This window comes from Symphodus melops, assembly GCF_947650265.1.
Source record: "Symphodus melops genome assembly, chromosome: 19".
Lineage (NCBI taxonomy): Eukaryota > Metazoa > Chordata > Actinopteri > Labriformes > Labridae > Symphodus > Symphodus melops.
In genome coordinates this window covers 18,401,342-18,416,830 of record NC_136709.1, presented here as the reverse complement: position 1 = coordinate 18,416,830, position 15,489 = coordinate 18,401,342, and the positions used below count along the sequence as shown (strand labels likewise).

General features: G+C 40.2%; 1 protein-coding gene across 1 annotated transcript; it reads right to left on the bottom strand.

Moving 5' to 3' along the window:
• Positions 1-2,853, bottom strand: nkx2.9 (NK2 transcription factor related, locus 9). Its single transcript, XM_079370198.1, has 2 exons — positions 1,355-2,853; positions 1-840 (listed from the first exon to the last, which is right to left on the bottom strand). The coding sequence occupies exons 1-2, from the start codon at positions 1,524-1,526 to the stop codon at positions 281-283; spliced, it is 732 nt and encodes a 243-aa protein (XP_079226324.1). The 5' UTR covers positions 1,527-2,853; the 3' UTR covers positions 1-280.
• Between the last annotated feature and the right edge of the window lie 12,636 nt (positions 2,854-15,489).

Here is a 15,489-nt window from a genome sequence, read left to right as displayed (position 1 = left end):
TAAATTCTACTGTTTCTCTTTCACAAACGTTTTTTTTAATACAAATATTATGTTTAAAAATACATTATCTCAATAGATAATTAAGCATCTACAGCCTACACACGTAAGCCCAACAATATAATCAGCATCTTCAAAATAGTGAAATACAGCAAAAATATTTCCAAAAATAAAATGTGCAAAATATCCTTCGATCTATGAAAATCTAAATGTTTAAGTTGCTGAAACATCCAGAAAACATTTGATGTCAATCTAAATGAGTTTGTGCGTGGACTTGAGGCCTTCACTTGTAAGAATTAAAGTGGACTGTGTCGCTCCAAAGGTCTCTCCAGGCGAGTCTGGGGGCTGAGGCGGATGGAAAGTGCTGCTGGTATCGGGGAGGAAGATGGACGGGGTTCGGGTGTTGCAGAGGCGAGTAGGCTAAGGGGAAATGAACCGCCTGTGAAGGAGCTAAACAGCCGGGTTTCTCCGTGTCCAATAAGCAGGTGTGAAAGGGTTTTCCATCTCGGACCAGAATCGGAACCACGACCCGGCGCAGCAGCGGAGGATGCTGCGGGATTTCCACGTCCTCAGCCCGGCCTCTCTTCATCTTATAGCGGTGGTTCTGGAACCAGATTTTGACCTGGGTCGGGGTGAGGCTGAGGAGCCGGGCCAGCTGCTCCCTCTCCGGGCCGGACAGGTAGCGCTGCTGCCGAAAGCGCCGTTCCAGCTCCAGAGTCTGAGCCTTGGAGAACAGCACCCGGCGCTTCTTGCTTTTCTTGATCTTGTCCTGGTCCGAGTCCGGGGACGAGTCATCCGGCTTGGTGGAGTCCGGGGAGGCCTCAAGACTTCCTTCATCTGAAGCTGCAGAGATAAAAGATGGAGGTTAGGAGAAATTCATATAGAAATAATCTGATAGGTGCGAGTTTTGTCTGTAAACTTTCAAAGAAAGGAAGTTATCTTAGCAATTATATCATCTTTCTTTCAGTCCATCTACAGTATATGTTTATATCTAGCTAATATCGATGTCTATCTGTCGTGGGTTAGGGTCTATCATTTCGTAATAAAGCCTCCAAAAGTTAAATACAATAGCTAAATATATTCGTTTTTGTTAATTAATTGGATCATTTCTGCGTAATTCTCATTTTTCTAAATTCATCTGAAACTTTTTTATTCTGCTGTCTCAGCCTGGACTCCCTTGTAGGGAAAATGTCTTTCAAAGGGAATATTTCCGGTAAATTAAAGGTTAAAACACGTTTACAAACGTTCATAATAAAGCTACGAAATCTATATAACGAAAGTCTTTATGGCAGAGTGACTGGAGATAGCGTCATCAAATTGCATTTAACAAGTCAAATTCAGCATCATGTATACTCACACATGCAAGGGCTCCGGTCGCAGCAGTCCATCCAGGAGGTGTAGGGAGAGCTGGCGGAGCACGAGGAGGAGGAGGTGTAGATCGGGGAGGACCGCGGAACTGCCTCCACCTCCTGCTCCGGCAGATCCAGGATGCTCCGGACGGAAAAGCTGAACTTGGTCGGTGCAGCCATCGCGATCCACGTGCGTAAAAATCCGGGTTTGTTTTTGCGTAAAACCGAAAGAAAACAAGTAAACTTTCAAAGTAAATCTATCCAAAGAGGAGGGGAAAACATCCACTTTACGCGCAGTCCAAACAGTGATGCGTGCGCTCAGTGTTTACACAAACAGCACTCCAAACACAACGCTGCTCCGCTTATAAAGCCTCCTCCTCCGCTGAGCACCTGAAAGGATGGAGTGCTGTCACCCAATGATGGTAGGTGAGGAGAGAGAGAGAGAGAGACCCTCAGAGCGTCAACAAAGAGCGAAGGAAACACTCGTCATCATTACAGATTCGTCCCGTATCGTCATACCAGGAACAGATAATGGTGATTGTTGGAGCTGAATCACGTCTTGGGTGGCAAACTGACAACAGAGCCCGTCCCATCATCATCACCCCCTCCTCGAGCCCAAACAACGTGTCACACATTTGCATACAAAGTGAGCAATTAGCGTGATGCCACAGTGAGTTTGTTTAACTAATACGTCCATTAGAGGCACATTAATTGCAGGCGTGAGAAGTTTTGACGTTTATGGATGCTGAGGATTCACAATCAGCATTTCCTCTTTTGACGTCTTTAAGAAATGTGTAACATGAAAGTCTTTCTTTCACGTCATTGGGGATTTATAATACGTTAATGAACGAATCTGTCATGAAGGAAATCATTTTTTCCCACCTGTCTCGATGCTAAAAGGTCGGATAACAGATTTTAAAAAATGACTTGTCAGTAAGCAAAAGATCAAATCTTTATTGTGGAGTTTTCCGGATGATTTATGAGGATATTTGACAAGTTTGAAAAAAGCAAACCTCACAATTTAGGATTGTTAAATTAATTCTTACAAACATACTTATCAGAGATCATCGTTTTTAATGTGTTTGCTGAGACTCCTCCTGTGAGCAGCGATAACACAAGTACTAAAACTTTTAAAAGTCAGAAGGATACGTGTGATAAATTGATGGACAAATTTGTACTTGCACAAATTTATCATGAAATTTCAAACGTAATTCTGAACATTGCACACTGTGAATGTTTTTTTTAATAACAAGAAACTAATAAATGCTTAAAAAGGGCTTTAATGGTTGTTATGTGATTATTGGACTGAAAATACCTTTTTAAATTATGTCTCAACAAACTCAGCTCTGTTCAGCTTCTGACAAATCGCAGCAGTGACTAATGACCACTGACAGAATATTATTGATGGGTAATTGAGATTAATTATTGATCGTTTACCATGCTTTACGCAGACAAAATACTGGGGCTTGGAATATATTTTTGCATTGTTATCCATTTATTTTAATATGTCTGGACATCCATGTGTTGGTTTGATTATTTGGTAGAAACTAACGCCTACAGGCTGATATCTGTTTGTGTCTCCTCTCATATAAAACGCATTAAATGCAAAGCCTGAATCCAGCCTTTTGTGGGGGGTTATTTGATATTGATACCAGCCCTCATCCACTTCAGCGTGGTGCATGTGGCCGGGCGCAGAGTGCTGCTGCAGAACTTTCCTCCCCTGCGTCCTGGGTGGTCGGACGACAGCGAACACAAATACATGCCAACCAGAGGAGGGGAACAAAAGGGGAAAATGTAGCCCCGCGTCCGAGACCCGTTGGAAGCATTTGTTCCAGTCAAGATTTTGCATTTGTTCAGTCCCGCAATAATGCCTGATTGACGCCCCGGCACAATGTGCTTTAAGTTTGCAGGATAAATCCGAGCTTGTTCCGTGTTGTCATGGTTTTCAATGGAGCTGAATGGGATCTGGGACACTATCTACTGCTCCGTCTACTGCCGCCAACTCTATAGTCCGAGGCAATATTACATCTGTGATTCAGGATGAATTAAAGTCCATTTAGATTCACAGAGTTCAACACATCACTGACCTGTTGTATAGTAGCAACAACATACTCCAAAACTCAGGCTTTATGTCCCACTTTCGACAAATGTAAAAACCGTTTTACGCACGTTACGCACCAGATTTTCTTTTTGGATTCCAAACACTAAAGAATACATTTGCTGTCAACCAAAGTTTTAAAGCACAGACTTCCTCTCTGAGCATGGTGCCTGTGTGCCCACGAGCCTCCCAGCGGTGCACAAACAGCAGCGGATTACAGTAGTGCAGGTTTTCTGGAGTGGATAGTTTGCAGAGGCCACTCCACTGGAGAGCAAAAACACGCAAAGGCAAAGAGAAGTCATGTCCAAAGAGCGGGAATTTCTCTGTCCACAATGAGCCAGAGGACACTTAATCTATTTAACACCCTACAGGCTTCAGCCGGAGAGGATCCTCTGGAGCCCACAAGAGCTCTCCACAGCCAAATATTTACTCTGCTGTCCAGCTCTTCATTCCCAATCCCTTCCTTTTTCTCACATGGATCTGAAACCAGCAGCTCAATGGATTGTATCCCTGAGCTACTGAGGAACCTAAACCTTATTCTGAAACCTGCAATCCAAGGTTAAATAACATATATACAAATATTATTTTTAAACCACAAATTACTGCAACATGAGCTCATTTTAAATCCGAGTTTAGGACACATGAAGTGATGATTGTGACATCACTAGATTGCTATTGAGAGCAAGTTTACACCATTCAATGATCTGATCTTTAAGAACAGACAAAAAATATCCCTCAAGAAAGATTAATTTTAATGCTGGGAATCGTCTTGTTTTTGGAATCCCACACAGAAAGACTACTGAAGAACTCACCCAAATATATGAACATCTTTGTGTGTGATTTCATTTTGTTAATGTTAGGATCATGAAGTTTGACAAATGATCATTGGACAATAATTGGGTTGGAATAATGAATGCAATCATAATTGGATTATTGGAAATAAATCTTCACACTCCTTTAACAATACTGGGGTCTGAGAAGCTTGGTGTTTTTTTATTTTTTTTACTTCATATGAACAAACATGAACTGAAACATTTTGCAATGTTTGAATTTTTTTTTTTGGCTACTCTGGCACATTTTCAGAAATGTTTATCAATATGCACTGTCCCTGTAAAATAATAAACACAAATAAATAAAATACAATACACCTGCTGGACACCTGATTTCTGCTTGAGTAATGTCAGATAGACTTTAATTAGCAGTAATTGTGGTTTGACGTTAAAAATAAAAACTCCCATGAGTCCACACTACTTCATAAAATCATCCAACTACATGTAATTGATGCAGTATAGCACATTTCAGAAGGACACACATAGAGCATCTGAAGAGAGATAAGGAACAAGAGAGTATTTAGTTGTAGAAAACAGATGAGATAGGGAACTGCCTAAAGTTCAGTAAAACGCAAGAAAATCTTGTAAAGTCGTTTTCAACTGATAGAGGTGACTTTAACATGTTAAAAAAAAGTTTCATTACAACAGTCCAGCTGTGAAGATTTGAACTGTGAATATCTTCATCACTTGACCTCCTGCACAATGGCTGCACTTTGTCACTTGTTAGTTTTGTAGTCCAGTCCTAAGCTCTGTTTGTTTGGGATCACATCGTAATCTTGTCGTTTCTGATCTCAGAATGACTGAGTATCTATTACCCACAATACTCCCTCTGTTTCTCCTCGGAGCAGTGGGATGCTCCAGCAGCTGCACCTGCTGCTGGTGTCCTCTCCCTTCTCCTGTCCTGTACCATTATGTGGAAGAGGGGCTACAGGGAATAAAGACTTGGCAGCTACATCTCTCTCTCTCTCTCTCTCCCTCTGTTTCCCCTGGTCTCTCTCTCTCTCTCTCTCTGTGTTTCCCCCTGGTCTCTCTCTCTCTCTCTCTCTGTTTCCTCCTGGTTTCTCTCTCTCTCTCTCTCTCTCTCTCTCTCTCTCTGTTTCCTCCTGGTTTCTCTCTCTCTCTCTCTCTCTCTCTCTCTCTCTCTCTCTCTCTGTTTCCTCCTGGTTTCTCTCTCTCTCTCTCTCTCTCTCTCTCTCTCTCTCTCTCTCTCTCTCTCTCTCTGTTTCCTCCTGGTTTCTCTCTCTCTCTCTCTCTCTCTCTCTCTCTCTCTCTCTCTCTCACACACTCACTCTGTGTGTGTGTTTCCTCCTGGTTTCTCTCTCTCTCTCTGCAGTAAAATGTGCTCTTGTGAGGCTGCTTGATCTTGAGGCAGCTGTGTGAAGTCAGGTCTGTTTGTTTGGTTCTTTCAGACACAATAGGGTATTTACAAATTGGATTTCTCCCATTTGGAACTCGATATCAATGAAAAGGATGCTGAGTTGAACTTTACTTGAGCACAAGTACTGATTCAGAGCAAAAGCACTTCAAACAACACACTACTAAAAGCTAACACATATATTCTATTAAATAGGATTTTGGAGATTTCAGGCAAACTCCTCCACTGTTTAAAAAAAAATAAAGAAGCTCAGCTATGATGTTGATTTGTTGTGATTCTGTACACGATTGTAGGCTTTCTCCGAGTCCACAAACACACAAAAAAAGCAAACTCCCATGCTCCCCCCTGACGCCCTGCAAGGAGAAAGAGTTGGTCCACTGTTCAACAGCCAGCCGTATTCTTCATTGTCTTCTTGTATGCAAAGTTTGACAATCAAATGGAGCCTCTTTTTTTTTCAGCACTCGGACACAAACTCTCCTCGGAGGCTGAGTGGTGGGATACCCCAGTAGTTGGAGCACATCCTCCAATCTCACTGTCACTTACTTTCATGCAACTTTAAGGAGGCATGGTTGGATCATAAAGTCTGCCTTCTCATCAGAGGACGTGTGGGGTTCAGAAGTTCTACCGACTGATGACAACCCCAGTTTGGGTCAACACGTCTCTTTCTCTGCTGGAAACAGTCTAAGCCAAGCCCTGCATCCTGTTCTTGCATCGTCTGACAGGACTTCTTTGAGGCCAGTTGAAAGTCCTTCTTCATAGGCGCCTACACTCCTCCATCCATGTTTGCTTCAGGTTCAGATTAGTCTGGCCATTCTTACCAATGATTGCCCTCGAGCCTTCATCACTAAGACATGGAGCCAAAGAGAGCCACCCCCTATTCTCTGTAAAGAACATGCAGCCATGGGCTTGGGAGTCCCCACACCTGTCTAACCCCTGTCAGCGTCCTTGTAGGAGTTTGGAGCTTCCAGAACCAGAGCAGTGTGTAAACATGAGCCAAACTCTGCAACAGCTCTGTTTCCTTTTCAGCCTGAGAGGTGACATTCAGGGCCCCTCGTCTGTCCCTGAAATCCACGCTGTTCATTTTTATATATTAAATAAAACCCATTTCAATTGTTTCAATTGAAGAGAGAAAATTAATAAATATGAATAGACTTGAACAAGAAGTGTTCCGACTGAGCTCTGTGAATTTACCATGAAGAATTTCACAAAGATCTACAGTCCTGTAGTTGGACTTCACAAAAATTATCAAAGTTTAAAATCCTATATTACAAGTGGAAGTCATGCATCCATATTTACAAAGGTATAGGACTAAAGCATATTACTGGAGCATAAGTGTATTTTTTATTTCTTCGGAGAAAGCTGAGATTTAAACCCTTTTTATTGTCTGCTGTGGAGTTTGTGAAAGCTTCTTTTTGAGACTAAATTTGTATTTTAATCTGTATTTAATTTGTATTTTAATCTTTACACTAACATCATTGTGTATATATTATATCTTCAAAATGATAGTTACTTCTTAGTTTAATAAACAACTGGAGTGACTTGAATGTGAAATATATGCCTGTGAAATGCAGAGGACGAAATCAAACTTTAAAATTGCATTTTAACGCAATTCAATTTCAACATTCAGAACGCGACAAAATATCCCAAATAATGAAACAATACTTACTTTTGAGTTGTTTCCACACCTGCCACATGCCAGCTGTGTTGATACAAGTTGCATTGTGGGTATTGTAGGAGTCAAGTTGGTACTTTTAAACAGATGCATCTATGAAAGAGAAACATCTGTGAGACGAGAATTCAGGGCTGGTGCTTGATTATCACAGCTACACTTATAATCCAGTGACATGTATTAAGGACACACAATAAAGACGGCAGTATATAGCTCAAGACATGCTCAAGGTCTAGGAACAAAATAATAATAATGGAAAATTAGAGTTCCAGACTTTATCAGAAACAACTTCAATAAACGGTCTATATACAGCACTAATTCATGTTTTCACCTTAAAAATGCTTCAAGGTGATGAATCATTACTTACATAAGAACCAGATCTGTTGAAGATCTGCAGCTGCTAATGAATTAGTTCAAAGAGTTCTTGATTTAACAACGTTTGTTAAAAAACTGCAAAAAAAACAATTTCATCTCATTAAACATTTAATAGTTTAACTAAAGTCAGATTTGTTTTGATTTGCATTGAATCATCAGAATGAAGTTTTTCCTCTAACTACTCCTTCTCTTACCTCCGAAGAACTTATACAATGACATTGTTTGGATAATTGATCAATTGTTTATCAAATGAGTGGCCTCTTTCAGTCTTCTTGCTGTAGGAAAAAGGAACATAGGTGACTCATGTTTATCAATGAGGAAAGAAATGCAATAAAGGTTTGTTGTCACTGTGACAGAAAACAAAACAAACACAGTTTAGGACCCTGAACTGTCCCTGTTACCTCTTGTAGGCCATGTGTGGTGCTTGGTTGCCCTCTGCAGGAAACACATTCAAACTGACAAACTCTTCGTGGACCCTCCTACAAGTCTTCTGGAAGGAGTGCGGTATCCACAGGGTCGCCTAGAGTTACACAAATGTAAAGTTCTATGCTAAAAGAGTTTCCATTGATAGATTAACCATTTATTTGCAGATTAACAGGAAAATATAAGCACTGTCCATCAAAAAATCACAAGCGCTACAAAAAAACCATAAACTTCCTTTATGATGCTTCATTCAAGATGTCCAAACATCTTCTGACTAAGACTTAAAGGGATACTTCACCCATTTACATGAAGCTGTGTATCATTAGAAACATGGTAGTAGTGTTGAATGTTCATGAATCTAGCCCTCATTTTGCCCTGAGACGAGAAAAAGTGTTCTTGAAAGTTTTCTTCATGTGATGCAAAAAGCATCATATTGCATTACATGAAGAACTTCCAGGCAAAGAAAAACATGTTTTTCTCGTCTCAGGACAAAATGAGGGCTGGATTCATGAACATTCTACTACTATCATGTTTCTAATGATACAAAGCTTCATGTAAATGGGTGAAGTATCCCTTTAAAATGGACAAAAACATGCTAAAACTTTTTTTTTAAATAAAAGAAACATGTTCACATAGAAACAATCCAAAACAGTCTGAATAGCTGCATACATTTTTTAATATGCCTACAAATTTGGTGAGTTTCTAATCCGATCGTTTGGCAGTGAAAATACTGGGCCAATGAAGTGAAATCAAAAGTTGTTACACTGTATGAAATTATTAAATACATGAGAAAAAATAAGTCATATTTGTAACTGAGTACATCTACTTTGTTATATCCCTCCAATGAAGATCTGAGGGAAAATAACTGCAGTTTTGCAAAGTATGGGAGTTTTCGTACTACATGTCCACCAGATGGCGCCACTGTATCTGTTAACAAACAGCCTCGTGAGCCTCCAGAGCAGCTCAGTGACCCTCTGAGGACTGAACGAGCAGCAGGGACACCGAGACTAAAACCAATAAACGTTTACTTTTCTGTTAGATTAACTACAAGAGAACAATGGGCATATTTTAAAACAAATATCTAAATTGACTGAACTCCTCCTTTTCTTTTATAAGCACTCACCTCATACTACCTGAGCCTGCTGCCAAAATCTACTGCTTCAGATTCCACCTACGTGAGACTTGTCATTAAAGTTCGTGGGGAAATACTTTAACCTCACCTCGAGCCATTTGCATGCCGGGAGAGTCACCGCGAAGCATGCTGGTCGAATTTAGCAGGCCTGCTGTAGAAACCCTGGAGGAAACACGCGAGCTACAATGGATGAAAGAAAACGATGAAACGTTATTTTAGCTTCTATAAATCTTTGCCTGCACTGGTTTATTTTCCGTGCAGGCTCCACGTCGACTAATCAAATAACACAAATATCAGAGCGCGTGTTCAGTGTCGACATTAAACCTCTGAATGTTTGTTTATGGTGATATTGAACTCTGGTGCGCGCGGTAATTTAATAACATTGGGTAACTATCTGACGCGCATGTGCCCAAAATCTGGCTAATTGCAGGAATGTCTGCGCGCTTTGTGCAGGGATCTAAATGGATGAGGAAATCCAATATGAGTCTAGTCCAGGTATGACTCAAAAACTCCTCAGCAGCCAGTCACAACGAGGCGGTGTGGTCTGCATCAACAGCCCATTTGCACTTCTCTGCACAAAAGGAAACACCGCGTAAAAAAAAGCGCTCTAAAAAGGTACAACTCCACTTTTAAGTGTCCTTGGTGAAGGACAAAGAGGGCTCCAAATTAGGACGGAATAAAATATGTAATCCTAATGCGCACCAGGTGCCAGACGAACGATGTCAAAGTGATGAATGCGTAAAAGTGTCGTAAATATTGTTGCTTTGTGTCCCTCTCCGCTTAAACCCGGGCCTGGCCTCTGAAACAAGGCTACATACGTCGTTAACCCGCGTTCGTCCTCATTAAGGCCGCACTAAAGTTACCGGGCCATTTTAACCTGGGATAAGTGCTAACCTGCAAAAGGATTTTAATGGTGTCACTGACTTTTGGGCAGCAGAGGTTAGAGGCATCAGAGTGTGATATTTTAAAGATGCATTTCACCTAAAAAAGCAGCACTTAAACGCCGCGTTATGTTATCTGATTTGGATTAAACCCGTGGTGCCTTCAAGGGACAATAATCTGGGCCTCGTTTTGTGAGTGCAGCTCACACATTTAGGCTCCGGGAGTGTGTGTGACGGTGAGTATGAGATGACAGACCTCCATCTCTCTGTGAAACGTGAAATCACTCCACCATCCCCAGAACAAACCATTAGAGGGGACTTGCATTTCCCGCAGGAGCTCACTGGGAACAGTTAAAACTGGAACTGGGAGCTTTCCCCCCCCCCCCCCACCCCCCCCCCCCCACCCCCCCCCCCCCCCCCCCCACCCCCCCCCCCCCCCCCCCCCCCACCTCTCCATCACTATTTCTCTGCAGTCTTTCTGCTTGGCTCATCATCATCATCATCATCATCATCATCCGTGTATCGCAGTTGAGATGAAACCTGTTCAGCACTCCTTTGTTTTTTTGTTTCGGACCACAAAGAGGACTCATTTGACGGATTACTGTCAAAGCGTGTTATCATTCTTTGTAGTTGAAGGGGAGAGTTGCGCCCCACGGAAACACACGTACAGTCATGTTGCTGATGATGTCACGATGCAAGACATTTAACGCACATGGACGTGATTATGATTCAAACAAGTCTCTGCATCTGCGCTGCTGTGCTCCATCTAATAATAGCTGCTGCACAATAATAATAATTACATTATTATTGTAGTAATAATAATAATAACAATAATAATAATAATAATAACAAGGATGTGGCTATCATTTTTTTCTACATTATTAGCAAATTGACAACAGCTCAAATTCAACGTTTTATTTTGTAAGAATTTGTTGTGTAGTCTTTCCCTGCATCCAAACCGAAACATTTCATAGTTTTCATTCGGAGACATTTTTTGTTGAGAGTCACAGTATATTCTTTCCTTAAGCTTTTATCGTCGTACTTTTAACTGCTGTATATGAACGGATTAGCTTTACTAGTTGTGAATGAGGCTACTTTCTGCGGGATTTAACTGTGTTAATGTCTTAATCTAGATTATTTCATTTCGTTTTGTCTGTCTCTCATCGCTCTGTTTTGAATAGCAATGTTTTTTTCCCCCAGTGTGTTTTGTCGTGTTTGTGTGAAGCCCTTTTTTAAGTGTGCATTATAAAAGTATCTTAATTTACACCTCTTTTACAAAACAAACCGAAAAGTTGAGATTTAACCTGTAAAAAAACCCCAAATTTATTCGAGATTTTTTTGTTTTGTTTTTTTGTTCTTTTGTTTGAGTCATATTGATGAGGTGCAGCTAAGAAGTCGCAGTGGCATCACAATGTGTGGTGACACCTTTAGATGGGGGACGACTAATGGAGGAGTCCTGCTCATTATCATCACTTATAGAGAGTAAATGAAGGTGACAGGTGCTGAGTGGAAATCCGAGTCATAACAATAAATCTCTTAATATTATCAGGCCGGTTTGAAGTTGTGATTGTGACTCGTATATTAATAAATATAAGAGCAAGTATGACAATATTTAACACATATAACTGCAGTTGACGATGAATGACTACATTATCTTTATTTTACTACAAATAAAACCCCATTAAATGATGTGTAAATTAATGTGTGAAGAGATATGAACTGCTGTTTGACAATACAGAAGACTAAACCTGCAAAATTATATTTCACTATATATTAATTATGTTCCTTATACATGACATTTGTCTATATCTAAAACTATCTGATTATTTTTAAATGATTTTTTTTTTCTACATTTGACTTTGAACGACATGTGACGATACGATTTGTTCTATTTTTCCCCCTCAACATTTAGATACCTCACACTATATAGATTGTTTATTTATTTGGACTGTTTTGTTCGTATTTTTTTCTATTTTCATTACTTTGAAGCCTAATTTTTGTTGTGGTCTTTATACGTATAAACATTGGGTAACTTATTCTTTTTTTATATTTTCACATACATTTTGTACCTATATACCAAACCATCCTGTGTATATGAAGCCCTGTCTTTGTAATGGTCAAAATGTATATTTCGATTCAATTCTTGAACGGGTTACATTATTTTACTTTGAAAACAGGATGTGGGTGATGAGAAGTCGTTTTTTTTTATCGTGAGGTTGATCGTTGGAGGGTTTTTAAAAAAAAAAAAATCTAGTTAGGGAAGATGGATCTGACCACTGATTAAAAAACAGATCCTTAGTTTGTTTTCAGCCACTTTTTCATTTGGAGCTGTATCATCTCCAGAGGAGTAAAACTGTTAAAGTGTTGAATTAAACACACTATGTTCTTAAGTCTTTTTTTATTTTTTTTTTATTTTTTTTAAATCAGTTTAGATGAAAGTCTTGAACAAGCCGCAGCTCTTTGATTTCATGTAATAAGCCACAGCTTTAAAGAAATGCTGACAGGTCATTTATTTTATTTCCAAAGCTGCTCTGCATCCCTCTGATTCTTGTGGGGAAGAGAGAATACACACGACACTCGTGCCTTCACTTGTTGATGGTGTGGAAATTGAAAATCAAAGTTGTCTGTGTTTTTTTTTTTTTTTTGCTCACACCTGATGGTGGGAGAGGCTCAAAGTAAACACAGTTGTTTCGAACTTTTGGGCAGAAAGAAATGAAGGAGAAAAAAAAGAAGCTGCTGTTTGATTTATGAAGACTTTTGGCGTTCAGATCAAACTGTGTTCTCCTGAGCATGATTCTTCATTTGGATGAAGGTGTGGATATTCATCCAAGAGAAAACATTATACTCTCTTTTTACGCTTTATTTTTGCACATGTTGCACATTTACCTGATGTTTTTACGAACACATTTACCTGATGATTTCATGCACTTTCTTCTGTTGTATACAGCTTCTAAAAACTTCCTCCTCTTGGACCAACAGCAACTTTAAGAAGGCAGCAGTCCAAACATTTACTCCTCCATGTTTCTTCCATCCTCCACGAGAAGCTGCTCTGCCTGTGAGATCAATTATGAGAAAAACAAACACTTTCACATGAAACTAAGCTGTGATATAAACAGGTACACGTTCAGCTTCAGCATGCAGCTGTTTGCTGAATATAATCCACCGTAGGTAAATACACGAACCTGCAAACAAAAGAGAAGCAACACAATTAATACAAGATAATAAACACGATTCTGAATAATAAAAAACAAGTATTATTATCCACAACATAGACCGATCTTTTTTTGCATCTCATAAAGGTTCACTAAATACAATCAGAGTTACAAAGTCAGATAGTTTGAACAGTTTAAGTGAAATGCAAAAAGACTTAAATAAAATAACGTCAAATGTTTTTTGGGGGGAGAAAAGTCTGATTTAAAACATGTACTGGAGGCCCAAGCTGCAGGAAGCACACGTGTTGAATATGATTATTTACTAAATGTCCCTCAACCATTAAATTATAGGTACACGGGGCATAGAGGCCGTGTGACGCAAGTTATTCTTGCACATTTTTGCGCATAAGCCGCGAAGGCAGTGGACGCACAGCATGCGTTGAAATATTAGGGAGCGTTCATATCACATCCTACAGTTTTAAACAAGAACCAAAAAACACACTTAGGGGTAATTCTGATCTGCCAGGCAGGTTAAATCTGCATCGAAACGCGCTTGTTTTGCTTAATGTGTGCCGCAGATTATGATGTAACGGCCTGCTGTCACTCTGCACAATCTGCACAGACATGTCAGATCAGTGTGAGATGAGGCCACAAGTCAGCGTGTTCTGTCTCCTGCAGAGAGCTGCAGCCTGAGCTCTGAGTCCATCGTTACACAATTTGTCTGACAAGTGATGCGTTGCCTTCACGGCCGGTTTGAACAATTCAATTCGACATGGACGAGTCTGGGCTCGCGAGCTCAACAGGCATGTGACAGCCGTGCAGTCTGGAAATCATTATTACAAACAAGCAGGGCTATACGCGTCACATTTTTGTTATTATTGTTATTATTATTATTATTATTTTTATTATTATTGTTTTATTTTGCATAATAACCGCACATTATTCTGACTGCATGGCAACTATAACTACGTTCATTAACCTTCAGTTTATTTGATTGTCTTTTTTCCTCCGTTATTTCAAACAGCGATGAACGTTCGTATTTTTACACTCTTTCGTGGGATATGATTTATCAGATGAACTCAGTGATGCAGCCATAATAAACCGGACAAAAGGGTGAGAGGTGGCCGCTCGGTGTCAAAAAAAAAGCTTGAGATGGAGCAGTTTGCGGAGACCTTTGATCCCTCATCACTGACCTTGTGTTATTTCAGCCACCGGAGGAACCTCAATGGAAACAAGTTGAGCACGTTCCCCCCACGGTAAACATGATCCTGACACATTAGTGACCTGGGAGCTAAGCAGGATGAGCAGGTGGGGGGCACGAGCGGCGATGAGGTGGTACATTTTAAAAAAATGACAAAACTTAGACCCAAGTGAGTTATAATCTATCATTTAAAAAGAGATATGTCCACAAAGGCTTTTAAACTACGCCTCAGTTAAAGGCATGTGTACTAGCACGCGCATGTAATCTGCAATTTTTGAGAATTTTTTGCTTTCCTGAAAAGGTGAGGGAAAATACACCAGGCAACGTTTGTTCCCCCCACAGTCTGAGGCCGGCGGAGTGGTGCGTGCTGCAGCAAATACTGAGACACACTTTGTGTACAATTTGGCTCATTCGGTGTTTAATGTCAGCAGAGGGGTTTTCAACAATATCGCCTTTAATTGCACGGCTGTGCACGAGACCCGTTTGATGTTTACATGCACGTTGATCCCTCAGGTTGCACGGAGATGAAGGTCAGTCATGCACAGTGGCCTTTTGAAAATATGAAAGCGAAAACGCAAAGCATGTGTCAAAACGGCGAGAGGGAGAGAGAGTGAAGGCGCAAAGTTATGGCGCATGTTTGTTTCTCGTGTCGTAAAGCAACAAATCTTACTTACTGCTTTCGAAAGTGGAGTTTTTGTGCAGCATGTGCACTCACGCAAAAGCACAACAGTTTGATAGATGTAGTTATACAGGCCTAAAGTCTGATAGATGTTTATTAAGTTAAGGTATAAAAGAGCTCTTGATGCAGTGCGTAATTGGATAACAAAGACAACATTTGGCTTGACCCGTGCAAAGGATTAATGCAAATCAAACTGGCCTTCACGTTTAAATGGGAGATTGAAAATAAGTGAGCATAAAAAACACCTTGAATTAAAAAGATCGTTATATTAATTTCTAAATAAATCACTAAAATGTAATTCAAACATTGGCACAAGAGAAATATCTGC